This window comes from Microchirus variegatus, assembly GCF_963457635.1.
Source record: "Microchirus variegatus genome assembly, chromosome: 6".
In the NCBI taxonomy this organism is placed as follows: Eukaryota; Metazoa; Chordata; class Actinopteri; order Pleuronectiformes; family Soleidae; genus Microchirus; species Microchirus variegatus.
Window position 1 is genome coordinate 1927203 of NC_139807.1, and position 18643 is coordinate 1945845.

General features: G+C 42.1%; 2 protein-coding genes across 3 annotated transcripts; both read right to left on the minus strand.

Annotated features, from left to right (window-relative positions):
• Positions 1 to 895: 895 nt before the first annotated feature.
• On the minus strand, positions 896 to 10540 carry efemp2a (EGF containing fibulin extracellular matrix protein 2a). Its single transcript, XM_083891671.1, has 11 exons — positions 10411 to 10540; positions 6507 to 6801; positions 5984 to 6032; positions 5721 to 5909; positions 5118 to 5240; positions 4841 to 4957; positions 3772 to 3891; positions 3566 to 3685; positions 3339 to 3465; positions 2587 to 2782; positions 896 to 1780 (listed from the first exon to the last, which is right to left on the minus strand). The coding sequence occupies exons 2-11, from the start codon at positions 6606 to 6608 to the stop codon at positions 1619 to 1621; spliced, it is 1305 nt and encodes a 434-aa protein (XP_083747797.1). The 5' UTR covers positions 6609 to 6801; positions 10411 to 10540; the 3' UTR covers positions 896 to 1618.
• Positions 10541 to 12093: 1553 nt separating this feature from the next.
• On the minus strand, positions 12094 to 17141 carry fibpa (fibroblast growth factor (acidic) intracellular binding protein a). 2 transcript variants are annotated; one of them, XM_083891580.1, is made up of 11 exons: positions 16823 to 17141; positions 16630 to 16714; positions 15835 to 16033; positions 15510 to 15636; positions 15138 to 15238; positions 14006 to 14139; positions 13488 to 13596; positions 13336 to 13399; positions 13130 to 13216; positions 12892 to 12989; positions 12094 to 12335 (listed from the first exon to the last, which is right to left on the minus strand). In XM_083891580.1, the coding sequence occupies exons 2-11, from the start codon at positions 16712 to 16714 to the stop codon at positions 12266 to 12268; spliced, it is 1074 nt and encodes a 357-aa protein (XP_083747706.1). In that variant the 5' UTR covers positions 16823 to 17141; the 3' UTR covers positions 12094 to 12265. The 2 variants fall into 2 exon arrangements, with proteins under 2 accessions (XP_083747706.1, XP_083747705.1); XM_083891579.1 differs by having other exon boundaries at positions 16800 to 17141.
• Positions 17142 to 18643: the final 1502 nt, after the last annotated feature.

The window sequence follows — 18643 nt, forward strand, 5'->3', positions numbered from 1 at the left end:
TGTGTGTGTGTGTAGGAATGGGTGGAGCAAACAGCAGTGGACTGTAAATTAGGGGTTTCCCCCTCTCTCTCTTTTTGCCCCCACTTTCCATCTATTTATTTATTTATGTATTTATTATTTGTATGTAAAAACAAACATTGCTGCAGCAGAGCCTCATTGCTGCTGTCTCATTTAAACTGTAGCCATTCTAACGTCAACATGTTTACAGACAAACACGAGGATTCATTTGCCTCTTTGATCGTTAGTGAAGATGAGCGAAATTCAAAACGTTTCATGCATTTCGTGTTATTTTGGAGCGTATTTTCAGCGTCTACAGATGTGTTATTTATTTTCTCGACAGGATGTGATTTTATGCTGATGTCAGCTGTGCTGCTGAGCCTGCGGATGCAGGGAGAGCGGGAGACGGATGAGCATTTGAACGCACGCATGAATCCTCCAGAGTTTTCATATCAATCAATCAGACTTTTTCGTACAAAATGATGTAACTCCAAGTACATGATACACGATAAACCTCCCAAACCCACGCATCACTCATCCGACCGACACATAAATCAAAGTCGAGGATGCGGAGAGTGCTAACCTCCACTGATGCTGTGTACTTTTCCACAGTCAATACAATACACTCCTGTATATCGCCCTTTAAATAAATAAAATCCTGAATATGGATCTGGATCACGCCCAAAATCACATCATACATGCCCAGAATATTGACAGTCTGGCTACTGAATAAACCTTGTAGGAGATACAGGAGCGTAAAGAGTGTAGATTTAAGGTCACACCACCAGAATTAATCTCAGAATGCTCCAGAGCAATGAATGTTGCACAATAAAAGAAAGAATCTTATCAGTTTCACTGTGACGCTGAGGTGTAAATGTATATCGTTTTATTTGGCTTCAAATCTTAAGACAAAAAAAAAAAAATACAAAAAAATACAAAGTACAACACGTGACAATCCAAACAAACAAAAATGGCAGTTACAGAGAGCTTGAACTGAGGAGTGAATGGTGGTGGAGGAGGAGGAGGAGCGTGGATGGATGCTGAGGTCTCGTATGAGTGGTTACTGAATCATGTCTGTCAGAAAGGAAGCGGCAAACAGAGTGGAACTGGAAGATAAGGATGTAAACCGGCGACTGAATCAGTGCACCTGAGGCCACGCGGCGCTGACTTGTTATCACGCTGTGTGAAAGTGTGAAGGAGAAGAAAATCTGACGTATGCCGTGACAAAAAAAAACAAAAAACAACATTCGACGTGAAATCAAGTGAAACGTCAAACACGAGGGAACAATTCGACAGGACGAGTCTTTTTAAAGACGGACCTTTTATCTGTGAGACATCAATGCTACATGTACACTGTATACTGTACTGCAAGTATATTCTTAAATGTAATACGGTGTGGGCCGACAGGAACGTGTGGCTTTCTGTGAACAGCTAAGTACAAAAAGCTAAGAGTGTAACATCACAGTGACGGGTTGAACTGCATGGACAGCAACAGCTTCTTCTTTTTTTTTTTCTCTTTGCATCTGTGTTTCTCCTCAGCTCTTTCTCTCCCTCTTTCCTCTCTGTCCCTCCAGTCGTCTTCTTCTTCTTCTTTATGTTTCCCCCTCCCTCCTTTATTTCTTTAGAAGGTGTAAGGCCCCACGTAGATGGTGAGTCTGAGGGCGGAGCTGCCGTGGTAGCTGAGCAGGGGGTTCACCGACACCATCTCCAGGTCCAACGTATACTCTCTGGGGCCGGACACAGCGCGGGCCAGCACCAGCATGGCACTGATATTATTGATTTGCTGGAAAAGGAGAAAGTAAACACTCGCTCAGTATGTGGAACTGTAATATATACTTTTAATAATTCCTCTGCCAGGAAAAGGTTATGGCTATGAAACAAAATCTTTTTTTATGCAAATGTGAACCTGGTGAGATAAGGGAGTGTATTGACTCTGGCAAACGGAGCAACCTCATGGCCAAGGTTTTCACTCAGTGAGTGCTTTCTTTGTTACTTTATGTTAATCGTATTCATAAAACGATACACCGGTACTAGTGTTGATCACATTTGAGCGTGTTTTAAGTGTTGGTTCAGCTGTGTGTGGAAGCGTCGCCCAACCCTAGGCTCAACAATCATCGGCCAAAAATATCATTTTCACCCTATCCATTCTACATTATATCAGTTTAAGAGTTTTCTGCTGGCAATTTTGAGGTTTTTCATTCATAATATAATGTTTTTAATTTATTTTTGTTCACAATGTGGCACATAAGGCTATGCAAGTTAAATATAATGTTGTTTATGTAGTTAATTGGGTCGATTTGGTTCATCTAAGTGAATCAAACCCATATGTCTCTTTAGTCTGTTGGCTATATTTGTTTTTAATCTAAACTACGTAACATAGACTTTTAATCTTTTGCTGGGTTTTTATGACATTATACTTATTATGACCTTTTTTGAATCTAACACCTTGCAAATAATCCATATTTAAAAAAAATATATAAATACAAACTACAACTAAAACTATTATAACGTTGTTCCCCTGTTTATTAAGTTGTTCGGTGCACTTAAAGACACTTCATTCTGTATTCTGAAGGCAGCTCCTGTCCTCACCCTGATGTAAAAGTCTCCGTTCTCGTCACCGGAGCGGATGCGGAAGGTGTTGTAAGCCCCCGGAGAGACCGTGGTGGCCTGGATCTGGAAGATGTCCGAGGGGACGGAGCGCTCCGAGGTGATGGTCATGTAGCGGTGGACGGTGGAGAAAGGTAAATCTCGACAGGTCGGCTTGCTGACGGGACACACGCAGCGGCTGGACACACAGAGGGTGAAATAATTCAGAGTCATTCTCCATCTCTGTGCACTCGTTTCATTTATTTTCATGCTCATTTTACACACTATTTTAGTCGTTCAGTCGCACTGTTCGACTGCCTTTACAACGAGATTAATAATCCGTTAATGATGAGAGCAGAGAATAACAGCAGTTCATATATCAGCCAGCAGAGGGAGTAATATGACTAAGAAGAGAGAGCTCTTAAAAATCTAAACAAATACTGAACAGTAGCCATTGTTTTCTTGTCCATCTGGGATATGTTAATAGTGACCCACACCTCGTACCAATCCAGCACTTGTCCACAGCCCTAATAGTTTTCTTATTGCGTTGGACCACATTCAGAAGAAAATGTTGCTGAGTTGGACTGGATTGTGGAAAAAGTAATTGGGATAATCTTTGCCGCTTGAGCCATACGCAATACAGGGGCTGATTATATTCTGGAGCTCTAGGCCAGCAGCACATATTTGAATAATTGGGAAAAGGTGTGTGAAAGTGTGTTGTGTACATAATCAAGCTTTCACGAGGTGTCACTCACTTCTCAGACACCTGGACGTATGGTTCTTGGCAGCGGTTTGAGTCCACACACTGGTATCGTCCGTGGACATTGACGCAGGTTTGCGTCTCTGTGCACTGGTGTTCACCTGTTTCACATTCATTTATATCTGCAGGGGGAGGGGGAGGGGGGGGAACAACTCATGTTATCTGACTGAACAAGAGCAGGACAAGATGCATGTGTGAAGAGGGGGAAAAAGGTGTGTTTACCTTGACACAGTCTGGTTCCCAGCAGCTGATATCCTTCCGGACACACACAGGAGAACTTCCCCGGTTCATTGACACACTGGTACTGACACAGGTAGCTGGAGTAGCTGCACTCGTCAATGTCTGTAAAGTTGTGAGTTCAAGTTTTTGTTAACCTGTCCACAGATGGATATCACAGACGAGAGACGGGGGGGAGACATGTGTCTTACCATTACAAGTGAATCCATCCGGCCCCAGCTCATAGCCTTGGTCACAGCGACAGAGGAAGGTGCCATATGTGTTGTAACACCTCTGGGAGCACGGGGCGCCCATGTCACACTCGTTCACATCTGAGAGGAGGTAAAGTAGAGTTGATTGAACGTTAAATACAGAGTTAAAACAACAATAAAATACCTAGTTTGCTAACATAATGTTTTAATGCAGGAATGTTACACAATATATCTTTTAATAATACATAACATTTCTTGTCATTTTGATATGAACAGCAGACTAGAACTCTCACACAGCCCAAAAACTCTGTGTGGTGATGGAAGTCAATATGAACGCTTTAAGTCCAAAAACACAACACACACACACACACACACACAGATTTTCCGCTCGGCACACATTGCATAGCTCCATCATGAGCTATTTTCTTCCAGAGGTGAAACATTTTTTTCCACCTCATCACAACATTTTTTATTTGTGCTGCTGCAGCCGATTATGGTAACAAATGTTTAATATGGAGGCTGTATTATGCAGCTGGCTATAACTTGGTGATTATTAGAGAAACAGCGTGGTATTACCACAATATTTATTACCAAGCTATTATAATGTTGTTACTGTGCTGTAAAGTAAAGTGTTGCAATTCCATTCTGGTGGATAAAGGCAGTGTTTTTTTTAATATTTTGCTGGTACTACTTTTGTCCTTTTACAGGTTAATGCAGTGCATTTATCTGGGTATTTTTTTTTACTGTTTTACTGCTTTTAAGAAGGCTGTGGCTCAGTGGTAGAGCAGGTCTTCTGCCTAACAGAAGGGCAGGGGTTCGATCTCCAGCTATATTATAGTTTAGATGCAGATGTGTCGCTGTGCAAGACATTTGACCCCAATCTTGATTGCTCTACTGGCGGTTTGTGAGTGAGTATGAAATATGTGTGTGATAGAAAATGTACTGCATGTACAGAAGATATGACATGAATGGGTGAATGGCAAAACAGAGGGTGTCAAGCTTGAGATATACAGACATTTACAATCCAAATGATCTTCATATCTAATCTACTGCTGGTTGTGTCACTTACCAATGCATGATCTGTTGTTTCCTGCCAGCTGGAAGCCGGGTTCACACTGACAAGAGAAAGAGCCGGGGACGTTGACACAGCGATGTTGGCAGTATCTGTACCTGCACTCGTCGATGTCTGAGAGAAAAGAGAGAAAGCGTGGAAATGAGTGACTGACCTAACCCCTGAAGGCTGTGACTCACTTCACCGCACGGCGTCATGTGAGTTAAACCTTTTCTTTCCACGTTGCTATATTTAAACTTCCTCATCTACAACGCTTGAACTGAGATGATCTCACCGATGCACTCTGTGCCAACCTTGCGATAGCCATCTGGACACTGGCAGGTGAAGGCGCCCAGTGTGTTGATGCACTGCTGGCTGGGCTGGCAGTCGTGTTCGTCTCGCTCACACTCATCGACATCTGTGTTTGTGGGGCAGAGTGACACAGAGGACACACACACGAGTCAGGGCTGCGGCTGTGGCGAGCACACGCGGCATCATTCATTCTGTCGGCTCTGAAGCGCTGTGATTGTTAAGAGGGCCAACGGTGGCTGCACTCAAACAGCTGATATCACATTACGGGTTGAGTCATGTTTGCTGTCTCATGCGGACCCAGCGGGACACCTCGTCGGTAGTGTCTCACTACCTAAAACACAGCAGCTGTTCTCGTGTGACATCTTCCACATTCCTACGCTGTCTGCTGGCCCCCGCGTGGACTCACGCTCACTCACGCCCACACAGACTTACACCAACACGTGGCCTCCAGTCCCGACACCTGCTATGGCCACCTGTCGCCGCAGTGGCAATAAATTCACACAATCGCGCACATGTGATTAATGATCACTCATCCTGTTGCCACCTGTCCACCTCTGACCCCCAGACCTACAAAGCAGACACTCACCCACACAGCTGTCTGCCTGTGGCTCGTAGCCCAGAGGGCAGGGGTTAAAGGGCTCGGTGGGCGTGATGAGCGGCTCTGGGGCGGGGATGACGGACGCAGAGCGAGGAAGGCACAGGTATCCTCCATAGTGGTTGAAACACTTCATTTCCCCTTTGCAGGCATCTTGAATGGTCTCACACTCATTTATGTCTGAGGGCAGATGCAGATATTTAAAAACTGTTCATAAGAGTTGGGCTTAAACTGCAGGTAAAAGAGAGCTTTACCTTTGCAATGCTCAGTCTGAGGGTCCCAGTGATACCCATCTGTGCATTCCTATTAAAAAAAAGCAGAGAAAAGGAGACTGTGAGGTGAGCAGTTGCACATTCGTCATAGTGGGACATGGAAAGAGAAGCACAGTGAAGAGAAACCCATCTGTATATTTACGGAGGAGCACTTGGCCAAAAAGACGAGCAGTCTAGCTTTTCTTAAGCCAAGTGTCACTTCAAAAACAAAGACTGTAAGGCCACTGTTTAGAAGAGGGGTCATTATCATTCTGGAGAAGAAACATGGAATTAAAACTAAAATTACCTTCAGATAGCACGATGACTCAAAGAAATGTGGGGAGTGAAAAGCAGCTGAAGAATATTAAACGTGGAGGGAGGAGTTTTGAGGCCCGGTAAACACAAAAAAAGGCTTTAAAAATCAAATCGGCAGGTGTGTGGTTTGTCATAAAAGTCGAGATGCTAACAAATAAAAGGATGAAGAGAAGGAGACAAGAAGGAGGGAGAGAGATTCATCCATCCTCACCGTGTAGGTGTCACTTTCTGTAGGTGGCTGCGAAATAGCACTGCGGAGGAGCACGGACACACATATGCACACGCACAAGTTTGACACACAAGCACCCTGCATACTAATGCATTAATTGGTTGGAGATGAGGACAGGAACACACATACACAACATGCACACAAACACACCCACACACACCCACGCACGCACACACACACACGCTCACTCACACCACACACACACACGACTGTCGAAGTGGTAGCAGTGCCTTGAAGACGGGACTTTGTGATGGAGAGGGCCACCAGGAAGTGATATCTGTATTTCAGGGAGACACAGAAGGACAAGGAAGAAGAAATATTAGAAAATGGTCTGAGTCTTAAAAACACACTCGTGCTGTGAGCACGTACGTTCCACAGCTGAAATGGATAAATCAAAATCTAAGCACAAACGCTGGAGTCAGTTTTCAAGGAGTCAGTCCGAGCGCATGAGTCACAGTGGACTTTGTTCACTGTTTGTAAACCAAACAGTCCCAGTGGCCCCCCCTCGATTGCAAGGAGAATAAATGGAATAAATCACTCTGCCAGGTAAAAACATAAACATTGTGATGTACGCCATCCTTTCCGCTGAAAATTAAAAAAAAAGTCAACATCACTGGAATACTTTCATATTAGCTGTGCACAGAAAGCCCTCTGTGTCTGCAGACTGGCAGACCACAACTCACTGGAATGATAGTCTCGCTGAGAGCTGCCTCCAGAGGTTCACTTTACTGTGGATCTGAGCAGAAACGGTGGGAGAACATAAATCCTGACTATTACTTAAATCTTCGTTCAACCGCACCTCTCTTGTTTAGATGGTTTTTCCCAGATAAGGAGTCTGTGATGTTGTGTTTCTGTGCAACATCTGCCTTCGTCAGTGATGGAAAGTAACTCATAACATTCACAGCCTTGTATGTAAGAACAATTTATGGTACTTTATTTTACTGTTAGGGTGTATTATTAGTTTCAAAGCATATGATTAACTTATGAAACGTAATCATTTGTTGATAAAGACTAAAGGTCCAGACATATCCTTCCAGGTATGAGGCTGATTAGATTGGATATTGCATTAGGTCACCATTGGAATATAATAATATGTCATAATCTTGGAATTTACATAAAGTAAAAAGGTATACAGTGCACATTGGATACTTAAAGTACAACTTACTTACTTTTACTCAAACAAAATAGAGAGTAAAGGCAGCACGTTACAATATAACAGTATTCTGACACTGACAAACGGCCGATTATTTCAACCACCACAAGTCTTTTCTGTGTCGGGTATTTTTAGAGTATTATGTTTGCTGAGTGCTCTGATGGATTTGGCTTTTCTCCCAGCTGAGACACAACCATCCCTCAGTTAATGTTCCTGGAGAGCAGTAATTCTGCTGACTCTTTACATAAACACATCACCTACTCCTGCTTCCACAGAAAAAAAAAAAATACAGACCAGGGAGGGGAAAACAGACCAATTAAATGAATAATATAAAAAAGAGAACACACAAAGTGACATGAAAGCTGTCTGTCTACGTGCACAGAGGCACGCTCTAAATCTAAACTCCGCAGGCCACATTTACAGGCAGTGCCTATTGTTGCATATCATGTCGAGACAAACAGAAGTCCGGAGGGTGACGTGGACAACCCTCAAATACAGGATGGATGACATCATGGGCATTTTGTGACCTTTGTGTGGTGAAAAAGTAGCAAAACATCCATTGACTGTGTACGCAGGGACCGTTAACGCATACCACAAAGCAACCAAACCACCGCAGTACGTGACCTCTCTGAACTGAGTCGAGCAGCCACTTACAACCAGCAAGAATGTGATTTAAAACAGACTGACCCTCAGTCCAGGGTCCAGTCACTCACTGGCTACTGAATGTGGGCAGCAGGGATGCATGGGTGTTGCCCGGCTGCCGCTGGAGACCAAGTGGTGGTGGACCTCTGGAATGCCAGTGGCAAGGATGTGGCAGCCAGTCCTCAGCTGGGATGCCCTGCCATGGCTGTGGTTCCCAGAGTATCAGGTTCTGGGAAACCCCCCATGGTTCACGTAAGCGGACAGCTGGAGCCAAACCTCCAGCCACTGATTCCCAAAACTCACTTCTCTTATCTTATCTTTGTGTAGGAGGATGCTCAAGGAACGTGGTCCTGGTGCTCGAGTTCATCATCTGGCTTTGGACGACCACTGAGACACAGGTTCACTGGAACACCACTGCACCAATGCTGCTGCTGCTGCTCTGACACCTGCTCACGTTACTGGTACTGGTGAAATGATTTTTAATTACATGAAATTACTAGGGAGAAATTTATTTTTGAGCTATTAAAACCATAGACATAAAAGAAAACCCTACGGATTTTTGATGGTTCAGAATTAACTCTTTCAAAACAGGCCACAAATATTCACTGATGATCTCTTATGACTGATTGATGGATTTACTTATATTACTATTTAAAAAAAAAAAAAAAAATCCCCTATAACGGTTAAATATATGTACTGTGTTTGGTTAAAGGATACTGGAAATGGAACTTTATCTCCTGAGATTGCGCCAACCAAGTTAGTAATCAAGATATCAATAAATAATTGATGACTTGAATAATGAAAATTGCCGTTATTTGTAGCAGATGTAGTTCATAGCTTAAAAAACATCTGTTGTATGCTCCATTCACATTTCAGCTCATGATACATTCATTATGATCTAATCTAATATAATCACCATTTGGCGCTTTCCCCTTGACATTCTTTCTGAATTTACACAGTCAGCACATTTTACAAAGCCAAATGTCAGGCAGCTTGTAAAAGTGACCACGTGGGGACCAGGAAAACACGCAGTTGGACCACACACACACACACACACACACAAAATAACACACAGTATAAACTACAGGAGAGTCATGTCTTGTAGTGTATATGTAGCTAGAGTTGTGTTGCCCCAGCGATCTCCAGCTGTGCTCTGTTACAACTGTGGCAGCAGTGAACCTGCAAATCCACAATCAGGGTGTCTGCAGTGCCACAAAGCCAAACTCCTGTTCTGAGAATCCCCATATCCCCCCCCCCCCCCCGCCACCTCCCTGAGCTGTTCTGTTCCCCAGAGGCCATGCTGCTGCTGCTGCTGTCTCCCTCTGCTCTGTAAAGACTGTTACGGGACTCTGATGTGTTAGTATTATGCAGACACTGTGGCACTTGATGATGGGCTGCTCTTTAGGAATTAGTAGTTGTCTTCCCTCCTGCTGCCTTCATAATTCCACTTAATTGTGATGGTGGAGGTGTCATGTGTTAGTTATTAGGGGTTTACGGCGTAAACAGTGATTACAAATGTAGTGAGACAACATCCTCCACTGCCACTGTCAGGTTTAAGCATTGATTCTTTGCGTGATGCTGGCACCTGTTCCTCTTATTCAATAGAAGCTGTTTAATCAGAAAGTCGACTGGAAACGTCTTCCACATTTTCTTACAGTCGTCGTCGTCCCCCCCCCATGAGTGTCAAGCCAAACCGGGACACTGACGTGAACAGTTGTACAAGGAGGATGAGGTGAAAAGCATTTTGCAACAGACTGCACAATAATACATGCCCTGTGACTCACTGCCTCTCTTCCTGTCTACCCCCCCATTACAGTCTCTAAAACACAGAGCCAAGAAGCAAACAGACTGGGCCACATTATCTTGGCTCTTGTGAGGAACCGAGTGTAGCTGGGAGAGCAGAGCAGAAAGCAGAGCTGTGGTGCGGCTGTGACGTGTATGGCCTGTAGCAGAAAAGTGGGTTAGAGGTGCGGAGATGTCACCTCCGTTACTTGGATGGAAAAGTTTGTTTCACAAAAAATGATTTCTCTGTTTGACACAAATCTCTACTTACATCTGCGCAAGACATTAGAGAAACGCACGGAAACTCACAGATGAATCTTTTTCCGGCAGCTCCTCCTGTCTCTCAGTCTCCCTCTGACCAGCGTGTCCTGCTGCAGCCTGCGGTCGATCCGGCGTTGTCTAACCCGTCCAGAACTGGTCCCTTAAACTCTTGTCAGTGTGACCCTGAGAGAGTGAGTGGGGAGACGGACAGCTGGAGCAGCTGAACACATGAAAAGGGAGGGAGAGAGAGAGCAAGAGAGAAGGAGAGCAAGAGAGAGAGAGGGAGGGACAGCCCATTCTTACCCCCCCTCTGGCCCCCTGCACTGCCATCCTCCACTCTCCAAACCCCCTCTCCCTGACCCCCCAGGATGCAAATTCCTGGTCTGCGGCCCAAATTCCAAAATTCCAAATCCGTCCAAATCGCAGGCGGAACAACAACTCACAGATTCACACACACACATGCCCCCCCATCGTCTTACCCAATGCCCCTCTCACTGGTCCCACAACACACCTGGTTTCATTTAAACCAAATCCCCGCAAAAGCCCCAAGCTCTCCAAACCCTTTCCTCCATTTTCCCCATTTACCCCCCATCTATCTATACTTATTACCTCCCCCATCTCTGTCTTATTTTCCTCTCTATAAAGCAACTGAAGCCCTCGCTCTCGCCCAATCTGACATGCAGAATATTTATCGCTGGTCAGAGAGAAGGTAATGGAATGCAGACAAAAATATTAGAACGTGCAGGAGAGAGTGTGGAGACGGAGTCGGAAAATGTGTCAGCTTATTTAGCAGAATAAACTGACGGTGCTTTTAGTCAGAAATGTTTCATATAAAACACATTATTTTGCTGCTCACTCAGTGTTTGCACAGGACTCATCCATTACTGCACTTGGAATCATTTCCGGTCTTTCTTGTAATTGTTGCAAAATTTGCAGCGTCATGTTGTAATGTTGAGATGTTGCCTAACCCACATTAGTCATACAAGTCAGAGTCTGACTTGACTTCAGGTCAAACTGCAAGGCTTCCCTTCAACTTCTTCAAAATTGAATTAGCAACATCCACATCGTTATGATGGCTTTCCAAGAAATATATCTTCCATTGCAAAATGATTTCCTGTCCATCCATTTCACAATAACTAATGACGTTAGCCCTAGAGTGAGTATTTTAATCGTCGTTCCTTTTTTCGAAAGCACGCGCGCTCCCTTTTCAAGGTAAACCTCCAGTGTGTCGGTTTAAAAACCTTTACTTAACCTCCGATTGTTTATCTGTCCTTTAGTTCTGGGTGGCGACAGAGATGGCAGCTGTCATTACAGGAGACGTTGTTAAAAGTCACACTGACGACCCCCTGGTTAGACCAACTGTGCCCCCCCACAGACTGGACCCTTATGCCCACGGCCACACACAAACCTCCCACAGACTGAGAGCTCTTCAAGGCACATTAAATCTGCCGGTCATATTTAAAATCCAGAACACTTAACAGAGCGTCTTCTCTGCATACTGGCAGCAGACTGCTGACAAATCTTTCATCTTCACATATGTGATTTATCGCCTCCTCTGACTCGCTTTACATCTTTAATCTCCATCCAGCGCTCACAACATCCGTAAATCCTGTCTCTGGAATGGGTTAATGGCAACATCTCTTTCATATCAACATGGCAAATAAAACGATGATATAAAACAGGATGTCATTTTAATTGATAACATAAAACGGGATAACATTTTGATGTAAATGTGTGAATTTTATTAAACAAATTAGATTTACGGACACTCGAGGAGCAAACGGGGGGTTCAAAAGTAATAATGGAGCTCGTGAAAAACAAATCATCAGTAAAAAAAAGAGGAATCGCACAGTGAAGGGCTAAGATAGAAGACTTCACTGTGTGGGGGGGAAACAAATCTGTTTCAGTCGTGATATATTTTGAAGATACAGCTTTTGATGACGCCCATGTATCTGTCCCACACAACCTGGTGCCTGAGGGGCAGAAAACAGACAGAAGGAGAACAAAAGTCAGTCACAGTTATTCCAAGTCCCATGACGAACTGTAATTGTGAAATCTGGACGCCGAGGCTAAATGAGGCAATCTTTGTCCACTCGGTGTAATGAGGGGGGTCTGCATCTCTTTTTATGAATATCTCTTTGTTGAGCATGTAGTGGTGCAGAGCTGTGTAAACCCTTAACTGCATTCCTCAGCGTTTGCACGAGAAACAAGGTAACTACAGTTTAAGAAATCAGGGGCACGACAGGGAGACACCCACTGCTAAAATATGCACGTCAGTATTAGAGACGATTTTTAAAACACTAACTTTATGTTTGAGTAATGTTTAATGACTGCCAAAGTGTGTGTCATTCAGTTCCTGGCTACTTATCCCAAACTCTCTACACAACCATGACTGTATTTTTAGCTTTGGTTGCCCCCCCCCCCTCGCCCCCCTCGCCCCCCCTCGCCCGGGGGAACTGGTTTACCTTGGCAGCGTTAGTGCCATGCCCTGCCTGATAAGTTGTACAGAATAAAAGCACATTGACTCACTTGAATGTGTCAAGTATGTGTGCCGAGTTTGTGTAGTGAGTGAGGTAGAGTCTCATATCCGCCGCTGTCCATCGGTCTGAACGGCATGGCTCAATAAACTGGAGGAGAGAAGGAGGGGAGGACACGTTACATCACATCGTCTCAGAGGCAAGATTTTAAGGTTGGCACAGGACTCAGATAATTTTGGGGCTGCTTTGCTTACAACACGTAAGCTACAGGATTCTGAAAGCGCGCAAACCTTCTCCACGAGGTCAATGAAGAAATCTCTGACGTCTTTTGTGTTGGTTAACTTGGCAGCGATGTTGACGAGGCCTCTGGAAAGATTCTACAAAACAGAGAATTAAATATATATATCTATATATATATAAAATAGTTAGCTTGTTTCACTGTGCAAGTTAATGAACACTTATTGTCAGGACGTAATGAGCGAGTGAACGTTTATACCTTGAAATTAGCCTCCATCTCGTTAAAAGCTTTAGTCTTTCCTCTGAGAGCTGTACAGACCAGACTGAGGAGAAAAGACAAATAAGCAGAAATGAAAGAGTGTAGTTTTTTTCAGTCATCAGCATACATGTGTGTATGTTGGTGCGTGTTACCTTTTGTGTTGATCCAGCAGATCTTTGTCTGTGATTAAAACCTTGAGTTCCTTCAGCTCTTGTAAAAACTCTTTGTCGAGATCGACGTCCATATCCTCCACCATGTTATCTACAGAGACAATTTGAGCCAGAACCTGTCAAAGAAGCTCCTGTGATACTTGTGTTTTATTTCTCAGAATCTGCCCCGTCAAGTTTACCTTTTCCCACTTTCTCTTATTACTCTGAAATTCATCCTTTTTTTCCTAATGTGGACCAGAAAAACCTGGAGGACCTCTAGTGGTCAGTGGGCCTCACTGACAGAGTTCTTATTTAAACATTACCCACATAGACAACATACCATCTGTTTTTAAACCATTTTCAATTCTGTATCAACGATTTATTTTATATTTTTGTTCTGTACGGATTCAACAGAAATGTATTATTGCTCTGCAACGCTCAAACTAAAGACACTTCCATTTGAAAAATATGCCTCTTATATCAAAAAGAAAACACGGCCAAAGATAAGAGAAATCACTCACCAACTGCCCCGACAGTCCAATTGTTGATAAGCTGCCCAGCACAGAAAGCAAAGTCCTGGAAAGTGATATATTGTAGCTTTCTTTTCCCCGTTTCAAATCGATTGTTGGCAAAGAAAACAATGGCGGCATAATCCCTGTAACAAGTAGTGGAGACATTGTAAGAAACAGAACAAGACAATCACGTGTCATGGGTCATTTGGACACCAGCCTGGTAAGAATTAATAAACAATTTAAAAAAAAGTTATTTTAATTCATCATAAAACCTTGATGAAACGGGTAATGCAAGCTCAGCTTAAACAAGATGTTATTTGGTTAACTGGCTTCACTGAACCTAACATTGGCCACCATTATGTAACAGACTAATATTGTGTATTTTGTTGAGTACATTAGCATTAGCAAACACATCTTAAAACCCATTTATACTCTTTGGCTTTCGCCCCAGTATGAGACGTTGGTTTTATTTTTTTTAATAGTTTTATTGTATGACCTGTTTATTTGTGTTTTTATATTTTCTACAGTATTTAATAGTTTTTTTTGTTTGTTTCTTAGGTCTATTCACGCGTTTGTATGTTGTTTATATATTGCTGATGTAGAGCACTTTGTTTCAGCTGTTGTTTTCAAAGTGCTTTATAAAAAAAGTTGGATTGGAAAGCATTTCAAACACAATTCAAATTCATAGAAATTAATATTTCTATTCTAAGTTAACCGACCACTTAAATGTGGTCTTCTAATGACATCATCCACGCTAACATCACTGGTATGACTTCAGGGTGAGGAAGAAAATATTCAGTGTTGTTATTTAGCTTGTCTTTTTACATGTATATATTTTAATGTGTGTACATGTCACTATTGGATCAGGATGTGTGTTCTGCCGCCAAAGCTCTCCCTCTTAATTTGATTTGTTATCTTGAACTTAACCTGCACGTTGGAGGTGCAGCAGGATAGAAGAAGAGAAGCAGCTGCATGCACTGAAAAAGCTCAGCATTTAACCTGAAGTTACCTCTCCATCCACAAATGCTGCTTTGTTGTACAGGCCCCAGGCTCCAAACATGCAAATATGATGCATTACCAATGTCTGACGTGAATCTGAGGAGGGTGGGCATGTGCTCCGTTTTCTTTTCTCATGATTTACCTTGCAAGTTTGTCAGAGAGAAGAAAATGCTGGCGTATGTTCTCCACTAGGGGTCCCTTCAGCTCTTCCACAACTTTGAAAACACGTTTGAAGTTGTCAAACTGAAATTAAACACGGGACACAGAAACGTCACTAAAAAATAGAAATAGCAACAATGCGAGTGGTGTAAAGTTAAAAAGAAACTTTTTTTTTAAAAGCAGAAAATCAGTTTGTTGAAATGTTGAGTCCTGATATTTATGGAGAGGTAATGTATGATAAACTGAAAACAACAAGAGAACCAAAAAGTAAAACAATGTACAACAATGTAATTAAAATGTATAAACACTATTGCCGTACATATCATGAATGAACAACCATTGTATATTTATTTACCTGTCGCCTGCAGCTTTTTAGCGTCACAGCTGTTTTGGCACTGATATCGTCCAAATCTTTCTTGGTTCCTTTGGAGAGTTTCTTTCCCAGGACTTCACGGACAAATGCATCGTCAAAAGTATAGTATCTAAACAACCAAATGGGGGAAGAAGAGGAAATCTGTAAGACTATACATTCACCTACAACATAAGTAGTAAGGTATCTGTTTTGAGGTTAAATTAATCTAGTGCAAAGAAAGATAGAAAGATGCATAACACCTTGATGAAATGTGGACACTAAAAACTTGTTGCTTAAAGGGAAATAAATTAGGGCATGGTAAGTTCACCTCTCTATGAGGACGGCCTGACGATGAGGTGGGATCTGGAACAGGAGCTGGTTGGCTAGTTTGGCTGGACTGTGCAGAAGACGTTCACACATCTGGAAAGTCCTGTACTGGTCCATGGTGTCACTCAGCAGGACATCTGCACTCGCCTCACACTCCTCCAGTACTCCTCCTGCCATTCGCACCTTCACTGCATCGTTCACTGTAAGATAAAAAATAAAAACATTAAGCGTAATAATTAGGGCTAATAAATAATCTAATTAATGACATGAGGGATAGGTGAATCAGTGAATAATCAACATTATGGCTCAATGTCTCTTTTCTTTCAGAGCAGAAAGTCTCCATAGAATACAGCAATACTGTGACCCACAGAGCCTTTAAATGTATCCTCACCTACCATTTTATTTGGTACAGGTGTTAACTGCTTGTTATCAGTCAAACACATGCATTTACGCATGTGTATAATGTCAGACTAGACTAAATCTAATCTTCAGTCCATGTTATTGCTGCGTGTGTTTTTATAATCTGAAAAGCTGGCAAACAAACAAAAGAACAAAGTAATCCATGTCTGCCCCTCTCACTCCACTATAACAAAAAGAACAACATAGGCCCACCCAGGTGCATTCTGGTCCCTGGTCATCCTACGTAAACAGCATTATTATTTTCAGATTATGTCCATAATGGATGTTATGGATGGAGTTCCCCAGTTTGGGAATCACTGGACTACAGAGACGTCACATTCTCAGATGTCCCGTGTGAATAATAAAGTGACCAGCGAGTGCGTGACGTGACCAGTACCTGTGTATCCATCCAACCAGAGCTGATAAACCTCCTCATCCATGATGGTGGTGTTACCCACGAACACATCTAGCTCCATAGCCATCTGTTTGGAGAGACATGAAGAAAAGCAATGTGTCAGTTTAGCTCAAATAACTACCAACAAATACCAGCGTGTTTTGTGTCTTTACCTCGTTTACAGCCTTGTCGGTACCTCCTTTACAGCCTTGTCGGTACCTCCTTTAGGCACCAAACTACAAAATAACACCGCGGCGTATATCGTTTAATTAATTCTATAATCTGAATTTAAATTGACACTTCATGGCTAACTAGGGAGCTAACTTCCGCCATTAACACTTAGCATCCTGTGCTAGCTGCGGCGTCGCAAAGTTACCGGCGGAGACTGAACTGACAGCCAAACATTAACACTGTCGTGTGATTCCAATTCAACACGATATACGATCATATAAGTGTCACACTTTATACGTTTGTGATTAACGCACGAAGAGATCACTGTGATTGCAGTGTCTGTGGGTTCGCAATGTCAACAACAGCAGTCAGCCAGCACCAACTTCCGGTTATGTGACGTCACGGTCCGTGGAACAAATGAGGAGGTACAGTGTTGTTGTTTTTTCTTCTTCTATAGATCATATTTATTGGTTTGAGTCAATAATTAAACGACTGCAATAATACTACTACTAATACGAATACTAATTTAACTACAGACCATAAGGAAATAATATACGTTTTACTGTATGATAAAGTTTATTTATTTATTTATTTCTTTTATGGAAAGGAACAATGCATGTTAATAATCATTAAAATATACATATGGCAGGTTGTAGCCAGAGGCTAATTAGTCCCTTGGCAGGCTGATGTTACAAGGAATAAAACAATAATAATAATAATAAAGTACCACTGTCATGGGATGATAGTAAAGTGCTTAATGCAGAAAGACAGGTCAATTATTGCACTAGTTCCCAGTGTAGAACATATATTATGCTCTGATGCATAATTGATTGACTTGCAGTAAGGTGAGTGGAATATTGTTATGCAATATTTCAGCATAATTTGGTTTATTCTTTCACTGATTTACACTGCAGATTACAGCAAAACAATAAAGCAAAAACAAGTGACAATGCATTATAGCTCTTTAATATTCATTTATAAACTGCTTGCATTCAAAAAAATATCTGTAGCAGTTTTGTTTTCGATTGAAAATACTTAACTTTTAATACAAAATGCTGTATTTATTTGATGTGGCTCATATGGACACATATGATATGGACTAGCAGAGCCGGGAATTGAACCCCCTTATAAAATTCAAGTCCATTTTATGTCAGAAAAAAGATATACTTTTGATACTTAAGTACAGTAAATGTCATCATGTACTTTACTTAAGTAATATCATTATTGAGTGACTTCTACCAAAGTCATTTTCTGGTAAGATACTTTTACTTTTACTCAAGTATCCCATTTACATACTTTATACAAGACTGATAATCGGTTGGAAAATGAGGAGAATAGAGAGTAATTGAGTAATGGATTGTTTTATCCACTAGATGGCAGCAACACACCTTTGACTCGTCTTCATTTCTCCAGGAGAGCTGAAGAAAGCCTGTCCATGGCCAGGATTCCCCAGAAATGGCAACCTCACACATAACCACAACCTCAGCCTAATGATGTGAGTATTTCTACATTAAACATCATATCATAATGGTCCTGGACATATTAAAATATCACTCGTTTGCTGCCACTCATATTACATGCACTTACATATAAACCCATACAAACAATTGATTCCTGGCATCCCCCCCCCCCTCTATAATGTACATGCACTATCGACATTCTATTTTAACTAATTTTTTATAGTCAGTGTTAATATCTTTATATATTTTAAATGTTTTTGGTAATGCATGTTTATTATTTCTAATATTTATCTTTACTGTCTTTGCCACTGTAACAATGTAAATTTCCCGCTGCGGGACGAATAAAGTACTATCTTATCCAATATATCGTCTACGATAGTATCTTA

Bases quoted from the DNA above. Each gene is read 5' to 3' on its own strand.
- efemp2a (XM_083891671.1), bottom strand. From the start codon at position 6,608: ATGCAGGGTGCTTGTGTGTCAAACTTGTGCGTGTGCATATGTGTGTCC. The intron at 6,033-6,506 runs GTGAGGATGGAT...TTTTTTTAATAG, and splicing joins CAGAAAGTGACACCTACACG to GAATGCACAGATGGGTATCA. The intron at 1,781-2,586 runs GTGAGGACAGGA...CTCCTTTTCCAG, and splicing joins ACGGAGACTTTTACATCAGG to CAAATCAATAATATCAGTGC.
- fibpa (XM_083891580.1), bottom strand. From the start codon at position 16,714: ATGGCTATGGAGCTAGATGTGTTCGTGGGTAACACCACCATCATGGAT. The intron at 14,140-15,137 runs GTAAATCATGAG...TACTTGTTACAG, and splicing joins CTCTCTGACAAACTTGCAAG to GGATTATGCCGCCATTGTTT. The intron at 13,400-13,487 runs GTAACACGCACC...TTTTCTCCTCAG, and splicing joins CTGCTGGATCAACACAAAAG to TCTGGTCTGTACAGCTCTCA.